This window comes from Macaca mulatta, chromosome 7 (assembly GCF_049350105.2).
Source record: "Macaca mulatta isolate MMU2019108-1 chromosome 7, T2T-MMU8v2.0, whole genome shotgun sequence".
In the NCBI taxonomy this organism is placed as follows: domain Eukaryota; kingdom Metazoa; phylum Chordata; class Mammalia; order Primates; family Cercopithecidae; genus Macaca; species Macaca mulatta.
In genome coordinates, this window is record NC_133412.1 from 168,391,450 (window position 1) to 168,405,359 (window position 13,910).

General features: G+C 38.0%; 1 protein-coding gene across 6 annotated transcripts in view; it reads right to left on the bottom strand.

Moving 5' to 3' along the window:
• DICER1 (dicer 1, ribonuclease III) overlaps window positions 1-13,910 on the bottom strand; it is a 71,390-nt gene that overhangs the window by 13,174 nt on the left and 44,306 nt on the right. For all 6 annotated transcript variants that reach the window (XM_077937950.1, XM_015144431.3, XM_015144429.3 and 3 more), the window contains 11 exon segments: window positions 13,718-13,850; window positions 12,813-12,888; window positions 11,954-12,093; window positions 8,969-9,148; window positions 8,526-8,739; window positions 8,249-8,402; window positions 6,705-6,887; window positions 6,326-6,431; window positions 5,719-5,894; window positions 3,990-4,764; window positions 419-574 (listed from right to left, as the gene is read on the bottom strand). In XM_077937950.1, coding sequence (XP_077794076.1) covers window positions 419-574; window positions 3,990-4,764; window positions 5,719-5,894; window positions 6,326-6,431; window positions 6,705-6,887; window positions 8,249-8,402; window positions 8,526-8,739; window positions 8,969-9,148; window positions 11,954-12,093; window positions 12,813-12,888; window positions 13,718-13,850 — 2,293 coding nt within the window.

Consider the following 13,910-nt stretch of genomic DNA (forward strand, 5'->3'; position numbering starts at 1 on the left):
CCTGAGCTACAAAAGCAAGATTTTATTGAAATTAATTATTTCACAGACAGACTGGAGATCACAGGTCACTGAAAAGTCATATCACTGAACAGAGCTAAGGATCTAGGATAAATTGTAATAACAGCAAAGTGAAATTTTTTTTTTTAAAGAGCAAAACTCAAAGTCAAAACATCACATACTCTATGCCTTTGGAAAAGAAGTAATAAAAATAGAAATTTGCCTCCATCAAAATTATAACACTATTTCTGAATTCAGTGAAAAGACAGTGTATTTAAAGGAATTAAATATATCAAACATCTACTCTATTATAAACACACCAAGAAAATGAAACAAAAAATTAATAAAACAAAATTCTTTGGCTCACCAAAAAGTAAATCCCTCCAGTTACACACACACACACACACACACACAAACTTACCATTTCATCTTTTTCCCATTTATCTGTGTTGCTTTTGTCTTGATTTACTACATAACCAGGAGGAAGCCAGTTTACAGGGGGATCAAATATTGACACCACCATGCGGCTGGGCAGTCCCTTCTTTTTTCCAAGGCGATACAGATTACAGTTGCTGACCTTTAGCAGAAAATATTAGGATACTTATCCATAAATGACCACTGCTGGAATTCATTCAAGGCATATTAACATATCCTCAGTTAAATATTCCTCAAATTAATAAATTAATTATATGGTCATCAATTAAGTATAAGGGCTCTACAGTTTTTCTACCCATTCATGTTATAAAAAGAATATTAAATTCCCACATATTCTATACTTTTTTGGTGCAAATATTTCTGAATATAAGATGCAGAGCAGAAAAAATAATGTATACAGCTATGCAAATTCTTTATGAATGACTGAGAAGAAACAATTCAGACAACATCAAAGCCTTGAAAATACAACCTGATGATATAAAATGCAAACTGCTAACTGGAATTACCAAAGTAGAAAAGAACCCATATAAAAAGTCAAGATGTCACAATATTTTCAATGAAATGGGGGGAGGATGCCATCAGCTCTAGTTGCAAAGTGAAAACTGGCACCAAACAAAACTGAAACTATGTTACATTCCTAGAATGGAAGCCACAAATGGGATTTCAACTGTAATGCTCTCTCAAATATTATTCCTTTGTTTTACAGGCATTTCAAGACACTTGTATTCAGCTTTTAAAAAAATGAACCAAAAGGTTTCTGTTTATTTATATTAATGGAACAGCTTTACTGTCTATCCTCTACTCTGGTCTGTTTTTCCTAATGCCTCTATCTCCTTCCTAATTTGCTCACATTATTGCATTTCTGTCAAGTTATTACTTGGAAACTAGGGTCTAGAATTGTCAATCCCATTTTCATTTTCATAAAGCTGGGTTCATTAAGTACTTCATTAGCCCTCTTCCCATGTAACTCAACTACTGTTTAATAGACACCCCCCAAGTGAGAGGCCCTCGACTGGGCAACCCTGAGGGAATCACGGCAGCAGGACAGAGGGGCAGTCCTCGTGACACACAGGCTGGCAGGGAAAAGGAGTGCACGTGTGACCACTATGGCCAAAAGTACTCTCCCTCTCTGCCTGAAACGTAGCAGGCTGAAGTAACTGCCAGCTTCCCTTTCCAAGCTAAGAGAACAAAGCATCACAAGTGCCAAGAAGAGGATAAAGTGCAACGTGGACCCACGGGAGGGAAATCACATTCCAAGTTGACAGAAACGGTGGGCGGGATGAAGAAGAAAGAGTTACGTAAGGTCTCAGATATGGGGCAAAATTCTGGACACATAGAGACAGGGGCGAGCACTCTGCAGAAGGAAGGACAGAGCAAGGGCCCCAAGGCTGGGGGTCTGAGCATGGAGTCTGTCCAATGAGCTGCAAGGGGCTTCCACCTGCTTAGGATCCAAAACGCATCAGGGCTGAAAGGGCCTGAACAGCAGGCTGAGGGAGTGATCATTCTTTCTGCAGAAATAAGTTGAAGGTTTCTGAGCAGACAAATGGACAAGTTTTGTAATAGAAAGCCACCTCTGTCTTATCTTAGCTAACAGAGTATCCTATCCTACTGCCTATGCCACACCTGTCGAAGCCTCTGATACTTTCTTCCTGCAACCACCTCTTGACCTCTTGGAAATCTCATCCGTTCTCAGAGCTTCCATATGGCGACTACTCTATAAAACCATATCTGAATCCTACAGCCTCAATTATCTGAACATTTCCACTTCATATTCCATGAGGTCTAAAACCTCAACTCTAACCTTGACTTCCCACATTTCTCCCTACCTCCCTGCTACTGCCACTGCCCCTGCCCCCAAGTTGCCAGTTTACATGGTTGTTACGACTGTGCCTCCAGTCCACCTCAAGATCATCCTGGGAGACCTCGGACACACTCCCGACTCTCTTGGATGAACAGTTAGGTGACCTGACAGAAGCCCATTCGACTAAGTGTGAGTCCCCTCATCTGCAAAACAGGGATGTGTCGGCTCTTTCCCAGAGGCTTAGAGAAGAGTAAACGAGTGAACACCGGGGAAATGCTTGGTGTGCTGCCTGTTGTGATAGTTCTATCCCAAGCGGCTAGTGTGATGGGGAAGAGCAAGGTCTCCAAAGCCAGGCTGTCTGGATTCAACCCAAGCTCTGCCACTTGCTTGCCAAGTGACCTTGGGCAAGCTAACTTCTCTAGCCTATCTTCACCTATAAAATGGGGAAAATTAAAGTTTCCACCTCTCAGAATTGTAAAAATTAAATTAGGCTTATATATATGTATATATGTGTGTGTGTGTACATGTGTGTGTACGTGTGTGTGTATACGATTACCTTTTAGAGTAGTGCAGAGTAAGCACTTTTAAACTGTTAGCTAAAATTATTTCTTCTCACTCACCTCAGCCCCTTCCTCTCTACCAGAACTCTAGTTCTATGACATTTTCTGCTTCTGCTGTTGGTTTGGATTTGCTTTTCAACTCACACTACATTCTGCTACCAGATTAATCATTTTAAACTACCACTTTATTAATAGTTCCTTGCTCCAAATTCCTTCAACAGTGCCTACAACACTCAAAACACGTGCAAACTCCTCAGCCCAGCATTCAAGGCCTTCCACGACACAGCTTCACCATACCTGCCTTTTCAAGCCTTTTCTCAGGTATTTCCACACTTCCGACTGCTGCCACGGCTGCTTCCCTGACACTGACATGCTCTGCCATCTGTTCACTTTGCTTATGCACTGTCAACTTGCCTCCTCCATTGATGCCATCCTTGATTCCACAGTGATGCTCCTTCCTTCCTTCTAAGTGCTGCACGTGATCGGCAGCTCTCTAAGGTATTTGTCCAGGAGGCTCATGTTGCCTGGTGACACTTCTTTTTCCATTTTTTCCCACCATAACTTGACTATCTTACCTTCATTCCTTTTCTTAAGTCTCAGTCCATGCTGAGCTTAAGAGCCCGCTCTTCCTCGGAGCTATGGAGCGTTTATTACTCACAACTCCGGTGTCACCCTCTTCACACTGAACGGCAGTCAAGCTCTGTGAAGCCTGTTGCTACTCTCTCCCCTCCACTCTCCAAAACTTTGGAGATGAGCCCCTCCACAAGACTTGCGTCTTACTCCTGTCTATACGCCTTGTAAGCCAAGATGTACCCTCTCAAATAAACGTTTAATTCAACAAAGCAGAAGCTCCTTGACTGACTACAATGCACATTTCTTCAAATCAGGATCAAGAGGTGTACACTCCTGCATAGTTTCCTTTGAACTGAATTTCAATAAAAAAGTAAGACGCATGGAGATCAGCCAAGCCCCAAAACTTGAGTGTGGGGTCGATGTAAAGCAATAGTCATCTACTGCCAGGTAGTTCTGCCACAGGCTTTCGCTGGCCCTGCTAGAACAAGGGAGCAGCTGTGCTCAGCCAGTGCAGCAATTTCTGAGCATGATACGTTCTCATCCTCTGAGATTATCCAATGCTGCAAACCACTTTCAGGCACACTGAATAATTAACTGCTCAAAATAAAAAAATCATCTCTTACCTTTTTGCTTCTCATATATGAAAGGCGGCCCTCATGAGCATCAGGGTAAGTGCAAAACAGATACGTGGTGATGGCATGCTTTAAAAAGGAGTCGCCAAGCATTTCAAGCCGCTCCAGGTTAAATCCATCACTAGCGTTTGACAGAGTCAAAGCCTGAAGAATAAGTCCAGGATTGGGGCCAAGAGTCTTTGAGGAGTACCCAATAGAAGGGCTCTGCTCAGAATCCATCCTGCCCTTGAGCACTTGAATAGCGTCTGTCGTACCAGGCATTACGGCCATCATGGGACTTCCATCTGAGGTAGATTTGTTAGCATTTCCATCAAGGTATTTATTACTCAGGAGAGTACATTCATCGCTGGGCTGGTTCTCATAATTGTATAAATTCTGAATGGAATATGAGGTAGTTGGTTGCACGGGTATTTCCTGCTTATAGTAATTCAGCTGATTTCCTTGGCAAAAGTCTCTGTTAGCTAAGTCATAACTGCCATTGGCGAGATTTTGATTGTAAGAAAGACCATTAATTGCTGTAAGATCTGCTGAAACTTCAACATGGAGCTTACCAGGGGACTCGCTGAGCAACGTTCTGCAGTTCACAGACATTTGGTCATGATTTTCTAGAGAGGAGGTTCTATTAGCACCTTGATGTGCAGCATTTTCAGGGACAATTGTGCTGTGCTTACAGTAATTATCATTTTCCGCTGAAGAGGAGTTAGAAATTGAGATGAAAGATTTGCTGTCGATAGATTTTTTCCACCCGAAGTCTAAGTTAGGGTATCTGCAAAGACATTTTTATAACTTTATATCAGATTCTTCGAGACAGCTAGGCTGAGAGCAACAGCAATTTGAATTTAAAAACAAAAACAAAGATCCCAAAAATGTACTCCTAAACTTTAGAAGAGAAGTAAGTTTCCAAGCCAGAATTTAACATTATTTGGAATTCTGCACAATGTAAATTATAAAGTGGGACATGGTTTTCTCTACTGCTAATCCCCGGCCCTAGACTCTAGGTGTGGTAGTTAAGAATGTCATGAAGCTTGCAGGCATCCTGCAGGACCTGGGGCCTAGCTTCATGGGTTGGAATCCCAGGCACTCTGGTTAACCCACTGAGTAACTTTGGGCAACTTACATAAACTCTCTGTGCCTCAGCTTCTGCACCTGAGTAAAGGGCTAACAATTCCTATCTCACAGCACTGTCTTAATGATTAAATGAGCTAATTGACACAGGGTACAGCATTTAAGCTAGTGTTTGGCCCTGTAGTAACTACTCAATAAATACTGTGGTTATTCCTATTACATTTTAAAATTCCTTCAGTCCCTAGAACAGTCGTGATATTGCCAATTGGATAACCAAAATTAATGTGAGTGCTTAAGCCAATAGTTTTTTTAGAATGCAGAGATTTTACCAATGGGAAGAAAATAATGAAGACAAAGAACATTCTAAGGTTATTGTTTTTAACATATGTTTGGATTTTTAAAACAAAAACAGATTGAAAATGCTGATGCAGTAACAAAAAACAAATTCATTCTCACTCCAACTGTTACGGCTTAAATAGTAATGGTTATTTCTGACCTCAGATTCTCATCTCCCTCTGAGACTTGACAAGAACAAACGATATCTATATTTTCTTTCTACTAAGAATTATGTTATATACAATTTTAACTGAATTCTGTTCTTCTGCAACCAGGATCTCATGATCTGTGTTCTTTCTGGCCGACTGCACAGGCATACCTAAAATCCGCAGGAAGTGATCTGACTCCCACGCCAGCATCGCTGGCAGTCTGGGCTCTCAGCTCCTCTGCAGTCAAAAGGCAGTGAAGGCGATAAAGGATGCTGGGGAGACAAACTGCTTTTCTCCACAGTGATGCTGGAATCGGATGTATAGCACAGAGTTCTGGAACCAGTATCTTCAAGTAAGGGGAAAAACGGACAGATAAATACAAAGCGCACACACAAAAGAATTTAAAAAAAAAGACCAATTTCACTAATGGATAAAGAAAATCATAAATGCTAGTAAAACTTAAATTTTAAAAAATATTTGTAAAAATAATCCCTAAGCCCAACCGGGATTTATCACAGGATTTATGAGAATGATTTTGTGATATATTAATGGGCTAAGTATAAAAACAAAACTCTCAATACTTACCAAAAAGAACATTCAAATAACATTCAACAATAATACTGATTAAAACAAAACAAAATCTGAGGATTAGGTAACTTCTAAAAAAATCAACGAATCATGCATTAAACTTGATAAGATAAAATTCAAACTTATCTTTAATAATCTTTAATACCCAAACAAATACTAAGTTATGCTAGTACAATGAACTATCATTACCTGTTTATTCTGCAGACTTTCCCATTTGGCTTTCCTCTTCTCAGCACTGCTTAAAGGAAGAGCTTTCCCCTTCTGATTCAAATGTCGAGGTGTCAAAAGATTAAGTCTGTAAGAATTCCAAAACAATTTTATCAAACACACAAAAATGCATACATATTCATAGTGGTTCTCCAACTTCACTGTGCTCGAAAATCATCTGAAGAGCTCATTTAAATTGCAGCCTCCTGGGCTACCCCTTAGGCAAGTTTGTGTGCAAAGCATCTCCTGATTTCAGAGAGTCCACGAGTGGGCAGGCAGACAGTGAACCTCCGCGTGTCTAGTGATGTCTGGTAAGAATGCCTCAAGTGCAATTCCAACTGTCATCTCTGAAGCTTCTTACCTTGAAGATGTATGGTCCACATCCAGCAGTGGCTGGTTGAGATTGGTTAGGTCAAGGTTATACTTTGTTTTATAATATTCTGCAAAAGTTTCATACTCAGGGGAAGGAAATTTACTGAGTGGGGTAAGATCAGTGTACACATCAGCTACATAAAATCGATGAGGCTGATCAAAATTGCGATATCTAAAAAAGAAAAACAAAAAATAATCAGTTGCTTTTTGGTTTAAATCAACTGTTCTCAAAACACAACTGTTTTTAGTATGGAAATTATGATTAAGAATTCAAAAGATTAAAAATAAGTAAAAATTTTTATTCCAAATATATTTCAAGTATATAACAACAGTATTTTTATTAAGTAAAAACAGACACATTATTGTCCCACTTTATTATTATTCTTGTTCTAAATATCTACATTTTGATAACACATGAAGCTAAATGGCACCTTTACATATCTATTTTATCAATATAAACAGTGTAAAAAATGTACACTATGCAAATAAATACTTTGCATATTACTAATGCTAAACATTAAAGATACTTGTCATATAAAACGTATTACTGCATCATCTATGACTACGATAGTCCTGATAACTAAAATATGGTTTTGAGGTGCAAAAAGGAAAAAAAAAATCAAAGATGAATTATAACTAGTACTATAATTATTTGAAAACTGTCTGTATTTTATTGCCCCAAAACTCCATCCCCTAAACTTTTATAGAAAAGAAAATCATTCTGGATTTACTATTTTCATAGAGCTTAATATTCCTTATAAAAATTTTAAGAAATGAAATCATTATAATCAAATTCTATAAGACTTTGGAGACTAAAAGGATGGAGATTTTAAGAAGAAAGCCTACCAACATTAAATTATCTGACCCTTTACAAAGGAAAATTCCTTATCTATAATGTTTTAGGTTTTATTTTGTAAGCAAGTAAACCGGAGAGAACAGGTCAACCTTAAGAAATTACCTATATTTTCTTTTCTTTCTTTTTCTTCCCCCGATCTGTTGACCAGGCCGGAGTGCAGTGGTGTGATCACAGCTTACTGCACAGCCTACAAATCCTGGACTGAAGCAATCCTCCCACCTCAGCCCCGAGTAGCTATGATTACAGCATGCATCACCATGCCTGACGAACTAATATATTTCCTATTAGTAATTACAATGCTAAAGTCACAGCCCACTTATATTCCCACGTGAATAAGTGTTTTTTCTTTGAGAGAGAGTCTTGCTGTGTCTTGGAGTGCAGTGGCACGATCTCCCCTTGCTGCAATCTCCACCTCCCAGCTTGAAGTGATTGCCCTGCCTCAAGCCTCCCGAGTAACTGGGACTACAGGCGTGCACCGCCACGTCTGGCTAATTTTTTGTATTTTTAGTTGAGGCTTCACCATGCTGGCCAGGATGGTCTCGATCTCCTGACCTCATAATCCACCCACCCTGGCCTCCCAAAGTGCTGTGATTGCAGGCATGAGCCACTGAGCCCGACCTAGTGCATCTTTTAAAACAAAGTATCACCATCATTTTTCTTTCCATTTAAATACCTACCTTGGAATGATAACTGCATCTTGGTAATCTTCTAATTTAAAAACAAAGGGTGTTTCTTTTGTATATTTTGTACTGGGAATGCCTATGCGAGCTTCAGACTTCTCAATATCTTCCATGAATTTAAAGTCAATATCCAAAGTGCTGGAGTCATTAACTTAGAAGAGAAAAACGATTCTTTAGCTTGTTAAAACAAGATACAGATAAGTTTCATACCTAAGCTGTATATCTGTATATGTATCTAATTTAGAGTCATCAAAGTAAGAGATTTTTTTCTTACCAACATTAAGAGGTAGAACACAGTATGCTGAATCAGCGTCTGTAGGTTTAAATTCTAGTGCAGGTTTTTCAAGCCGAAGAATATGTGAGAATATATACTGGTGAAGTCTTGTAATCAACTCAAGCATTTGTAGAGACAACATGAAACCAGACTTCTTCAACTCAATGGATATGGTAACCTCTCCAGAGCGTGTGTACACAGGAAAATGTGGAATCTTAGCAAAAGGAAACATAAAGCACCCCTCAAAATTAACAGGTATTTTATTCCATTACAGTTAACTTCAGAAGAGAAATGATGCTTTCCAGTGCAGAAATAGAAGAGGCACCTTCATCTTTAAATATTAAACATACTGAGGTAAAAAAAGGTACTTTCTACTAGTTTTTTCTTTTTTCTTTTCCTAAGCAAGATGTTTTTGACATAAGTAGTCATTATGAAATATCTACCTGAGGTATGGGTTTGGCTGTCAGTATTCCAAAGCATCTTGTGGTATCTTCAGGAGGGTAGAGCTTCCGCCTTCTAAAGTTGAGTTCATCAGGTAAAGGTGTAGTTAAAACCATTCCTATCACATACAGGTAACAGGGCTGATCAGGTTTGGGATAACTATCCCTCAAACACTCTGGAATCTAGAGGTGGAAAGGAAAATTAAGTGTCATGCTCAAGTATATTAGCCTCTTTTCCAGATGTCAGCAAGAAAACTAATTTTGGCTTTACTAAAAGCTGGTGAGAAAAAGCTAAGAAAATACCCAAGGCATGACACCTCTTAATTACTTAACCCTGCGGGGTAAGTCAGTGGATCTCAGGCCAGGGCTGCTGATAGTGGCCCAAGTTCACATACACTATAATGTACTGTTGACTATATACCTAATACCAAAATTATATATAAAACAATTCAACACTGCAGGGCCTTTTTAAAAATACTATTCATTTGATCTATTTCTTTTGACAAGAAAACTCATCTCTTCCTTGGGCTTTTTAAGTACTAACTGTAGAGTATCAGAAAATAAAGTTAGGCAAATTTTTAAAAAATTACATATAATCCTATCACTCAAAGACAGCCTTTATTAACATTTTGATATACTGTATAATTTCCTAGACTCTTTTTAATGTATAAATGTAAAAAAACATATATACATTTATATTTTTCAATACAAATAAAATCACACAACACTAGTATATATTAGGGCATGTGTGTGTCTGTGAGATAGCCTGATTTTTATCCCATTACTATAAAGAGAATATCTGTCAGAGTCAATATGAACCAATATCATCATTTGCAATGGCTACCTCATTATGTGAGTGAACCATAATTAAATGGAGATTGCTGCTAGGCTTTCAATATTAACACAATCCTTCAGATTATGGTCTTGCAGTTCCTGAGGTTCAATGAAAAAGAACTGCATCTGTAGTTAAAAGGTACAAAAATGCTGGTAAAAGAGACCGTTATATTTAACAGAGAATCAGAAAATAAAGAATGTATCTATTACTTAAACAGGATGCCAAGCAGTGCTATGCTTTTCTTTTTTTGTAGAGACAAGGTCTCACCATGTTGACCAGGCTGGTCTCGGATTCCTGACCTCAAGTGATCCTCCTGCCTCAGACTCCCAAAATGCTGGGATCACAAGTGTGAGCCACCACACACCCAGCCAATACTATGCTTTTCGAAACACTTATCATTAACGACTTTATCACATGAAACTAGTCTCATGTGAAAATTTGGTATGAGGGAAACATGCATTTTGGGAAGATGGGTAATATTCATGATTTTTTAAAAACTAACATGATTCTGAATCCTGAAAATGCTAAGCTGGATGCAAAATTGTATAAAGTAAAAACTCGGTAAAACTACATAAGTAAAACCAAAGAACCACATATTTAAGCTGAGATACAAGCACAGCAGTCCCTGCTTATCTGCAGCCCCCATGGCTTCAGAACCTGAGGTCAGTCACGGTCCAGTAATAGGTGTGTACAGTACAGTATTTTGAGAGAGACCACATTCACGTAACTTTTATTATAGTATATGGTTACAATTGTTCTATTTTGTTATTACTGTGCCTAATTTATATCTTAAACTATCATAAATATGTATAAACATATTTTTAAAAGCATAATATATGCTATAAGTCCTCGCTTAATGTCTGTGGCAGGTTCTTAGAAACTGGCTAAGGGAAACAACCAATTGGTAGAAAGAAACCAATTTTCCCACAGGCTAATTGACATAAACCAGTTAAATTCTTCCAGCATATTTCTGATCACAGAAACATCACCAAATTTCTAAATTAAAAAAACACTTTTAATGTTAAGCATTAAAAGAAATGTGAGCTATAGATACAATTAAGAAAGATGAATAAAAACAAGGAAGATGATTATTCACCCACTTATTCCAGTTCAGGGCCAAGGGTTCCAGAGTCTATCCTGGCAGCTCAGGGCCCCCTGCGGGAACAAATCCCAGAGAGGACACCACTCTGTGGCAGGGCACATGCACACGCATCCCCATGCTCACTCACAGTGGGGCAGCGCAGACATGTCAGTTCACCTGATGTGCACAGCTTTGGGATGTAGCAGGAAACCGGAGTAAGCAGACACGAGGAGAATGTGCCAACTCCACACAGAGACAGTGGCCCTGGCTGGGAATGAATTTTTTTTCCTCGTCGACGTTCTAATGAAACAACGTTGAGCTGTTGGAGGATCGGTACTATCTGCAGTTTCCACTGCATTTAGTAGTGCGGGTCTTGGAACATACCCTCCAAGGGTAAGCGGGACTACTACACATAGCAAAATTCTGCTTTTGCTTGGGGTTCTTATGAGGTAAAAATATTAACAAATATTTTTAAAATAAATACTTCAGCCAAGTATGTCTATTACTAGAAGTCAGATTTAGAGATGCTTTCATGGGTGAGCTCTCTAGGATGCCCACAGATTGAGCTGGAAACAGCCCATGGAAATAACTTATTTTGATTCCCAATGGCCCACATCCTAACTCTTGACAGATATTTGTGCTTCTACCTTCCAGTGTACCTGTCATCTTGAGAGGGCATCTTTTCACTTGCTTATTTTATCATACAAATCCTCTTCTGTCTTAGCCCCAAATCATAAGTAAAACAAGAATCACACCACTAAAATGAATGAAACAAAGAATGTCTATTTAAATCAAATAACCTCATTCTGGATAGAATATGAGAGATGGGTCCAAGAATCCTTTTGAGAAGAAAAATAAAAGCAACCTCTGAAGTGGAAGAGCACACAGTCTACATAAGGAAGGAAAGACGCTGATCTGAGAGAAGCTGTGAATTGGAGAAAGGAGCTGAGATCCAGAGTGGGCCAAACTGCAAGGGTGTGGGAAGTCAGCCAAGCAGAGGAGCTGAGATGTGATGTAGCAGAAAACAAAGTCAGAAATGCTAGATTTTTACTCTGTTCTAACCAATACTAACTGCTTTTGGGTAGCACTGCCTTCGTTTCGTGGAACCTGGCCTTCCTGGAACACTGGTCTCTTCTTCATCATGCAAATCAAGCTCTTCTTCATATTTAACAGTCTCTTTCCCAACTGGCATCAAATGGTCATCCAGTTCCCCTAAGAAATTTAAAGAGAGAATTAACACAATCCAGATTTTAACTATTTAATCAGTAAAGAATCTAGAATAGAACTATGTTAGAAGGACCTGGAAAAGTCATGGAAACTAAAGCACCTTTGCCTTTCACAATGTAAATGTAATCAGATTCACACTTCAGGCAAAGTCTATTTTGGCATCCATATGTACCAATATGAGCAGGACTGCAAATTCTGTTCTAAGGCTCAGAAACAAAAACATCTAAACATGACATCAGCACATATCAATGCTAAATAAAATGGCCATGGAAAATGGGTTCACTTACACAGAAGGAGCAGGATTGAGGGAAAAAAAAAAAGAAACTGAGTCCATTTTTAAAAAAGGATTGATTTCTGTACTAGTATAGACTAACTTGAGAGACTCATATATTAAAACACAAGTGTTCATGGTGCATGATTCAACAATTACAAAAATACCTTTATGTATTTAAAAGGAGTCATTAAAGAGAGCAAATAAATGACAGTTGTTTACAGTTAAGCTATGGAAAATAAAGAGCTCCCACAACACTGTAGGATCTTCAAGTTACTAACACTTATATTTATATTCACCAAAGCACACTAAGAGCAGCAAGTGAATAGCTCTACAAAATCCTTAGAGATCTATAAAGTCCTCTATATGCTTTTTTTTTTTTACAATAGTTGCAATTTATTTTTATTTGTATATGCTTTTCAAACATCCTTACCAATTTTGTGCAGTTTCTCACAGCAAATGAGAGCTACAACTCTTTCAGCCAATCGTACACAGCTCATTGGTGGACCCTGAAAATAACAAAAACCTTTCCATTGTATATGCACATTGCTATGTTACCTCTAGCACATGAAACACCTATGAAACCACTGCCCCAACATCTTTAAAGTTCAATTTGCCAAAACAAAATTCTTTATTTTTAAAAATTCCAGCAAGTTTTTAAAAATTCTAATCTCCATATTTGAAATGTTCATCTTTAGAAGTCCTGCCCAGTAAAAACTAAGTCATAATTAAGATTTTACAATTTTGATGAATTTAAATTTCAGTAAGATTTTAAAGTATCTTATTTTTACTAATCAATAAATATGTAACAAAAAGATTTATCAAAACACAGCTGTAACATTAATAGTACTGAGCAGCTTTTTATGTGCAATAGAAATTAGTCATCTTGGAATATTTGGAAATCAGTACTGGGACCAAGAACAGTATTACAAAAAGCAGATTTTTGAGTCACCAACAAAATAACTAGGACAACGCATAATACATTTTATATCACTCTAAGTGTCTAAGCCACAGTTGAATGACTGTCATAAATGTGCATGTTAGTAACACCTTAGAAGAAACTTCAGAGATCACCTAGTCCGGTTCTAAGTATCTGTAAATTAGACAGTCTATTACAAATATGAACATGTAGATGACTACAAAAGTGATCTATAAATCTACTTTTGAAGTAAATTTGTTTTTATTTTTATTTTTGGTCTGTCAACACAAGGCTCCTGCTCATGAAAGCAGATTTTAAAATCAAATTTCCCTATAAATTGCAAGTCTTAGAAAAGCTGAAAAAAAATCCACTAATGACATATTTTAAAATATAACAATCATTTCTTTTTCTAAACTTACAACAATGGAGGCTCGAAGAGGTGAGTTAATTGGCAGGTAAAGAGTTGAATAAAATGTACCATCAGGCAACTCTCGGGTTCTGCATTTAGGAGCTAGATGAGTAAACGGATCACTTGGTAATCTAGCACAGTATCTGTGAAGAAAAAGAAAGTCTGAGGCTGAATATACAACTGAGAAAATATTGATATTTACA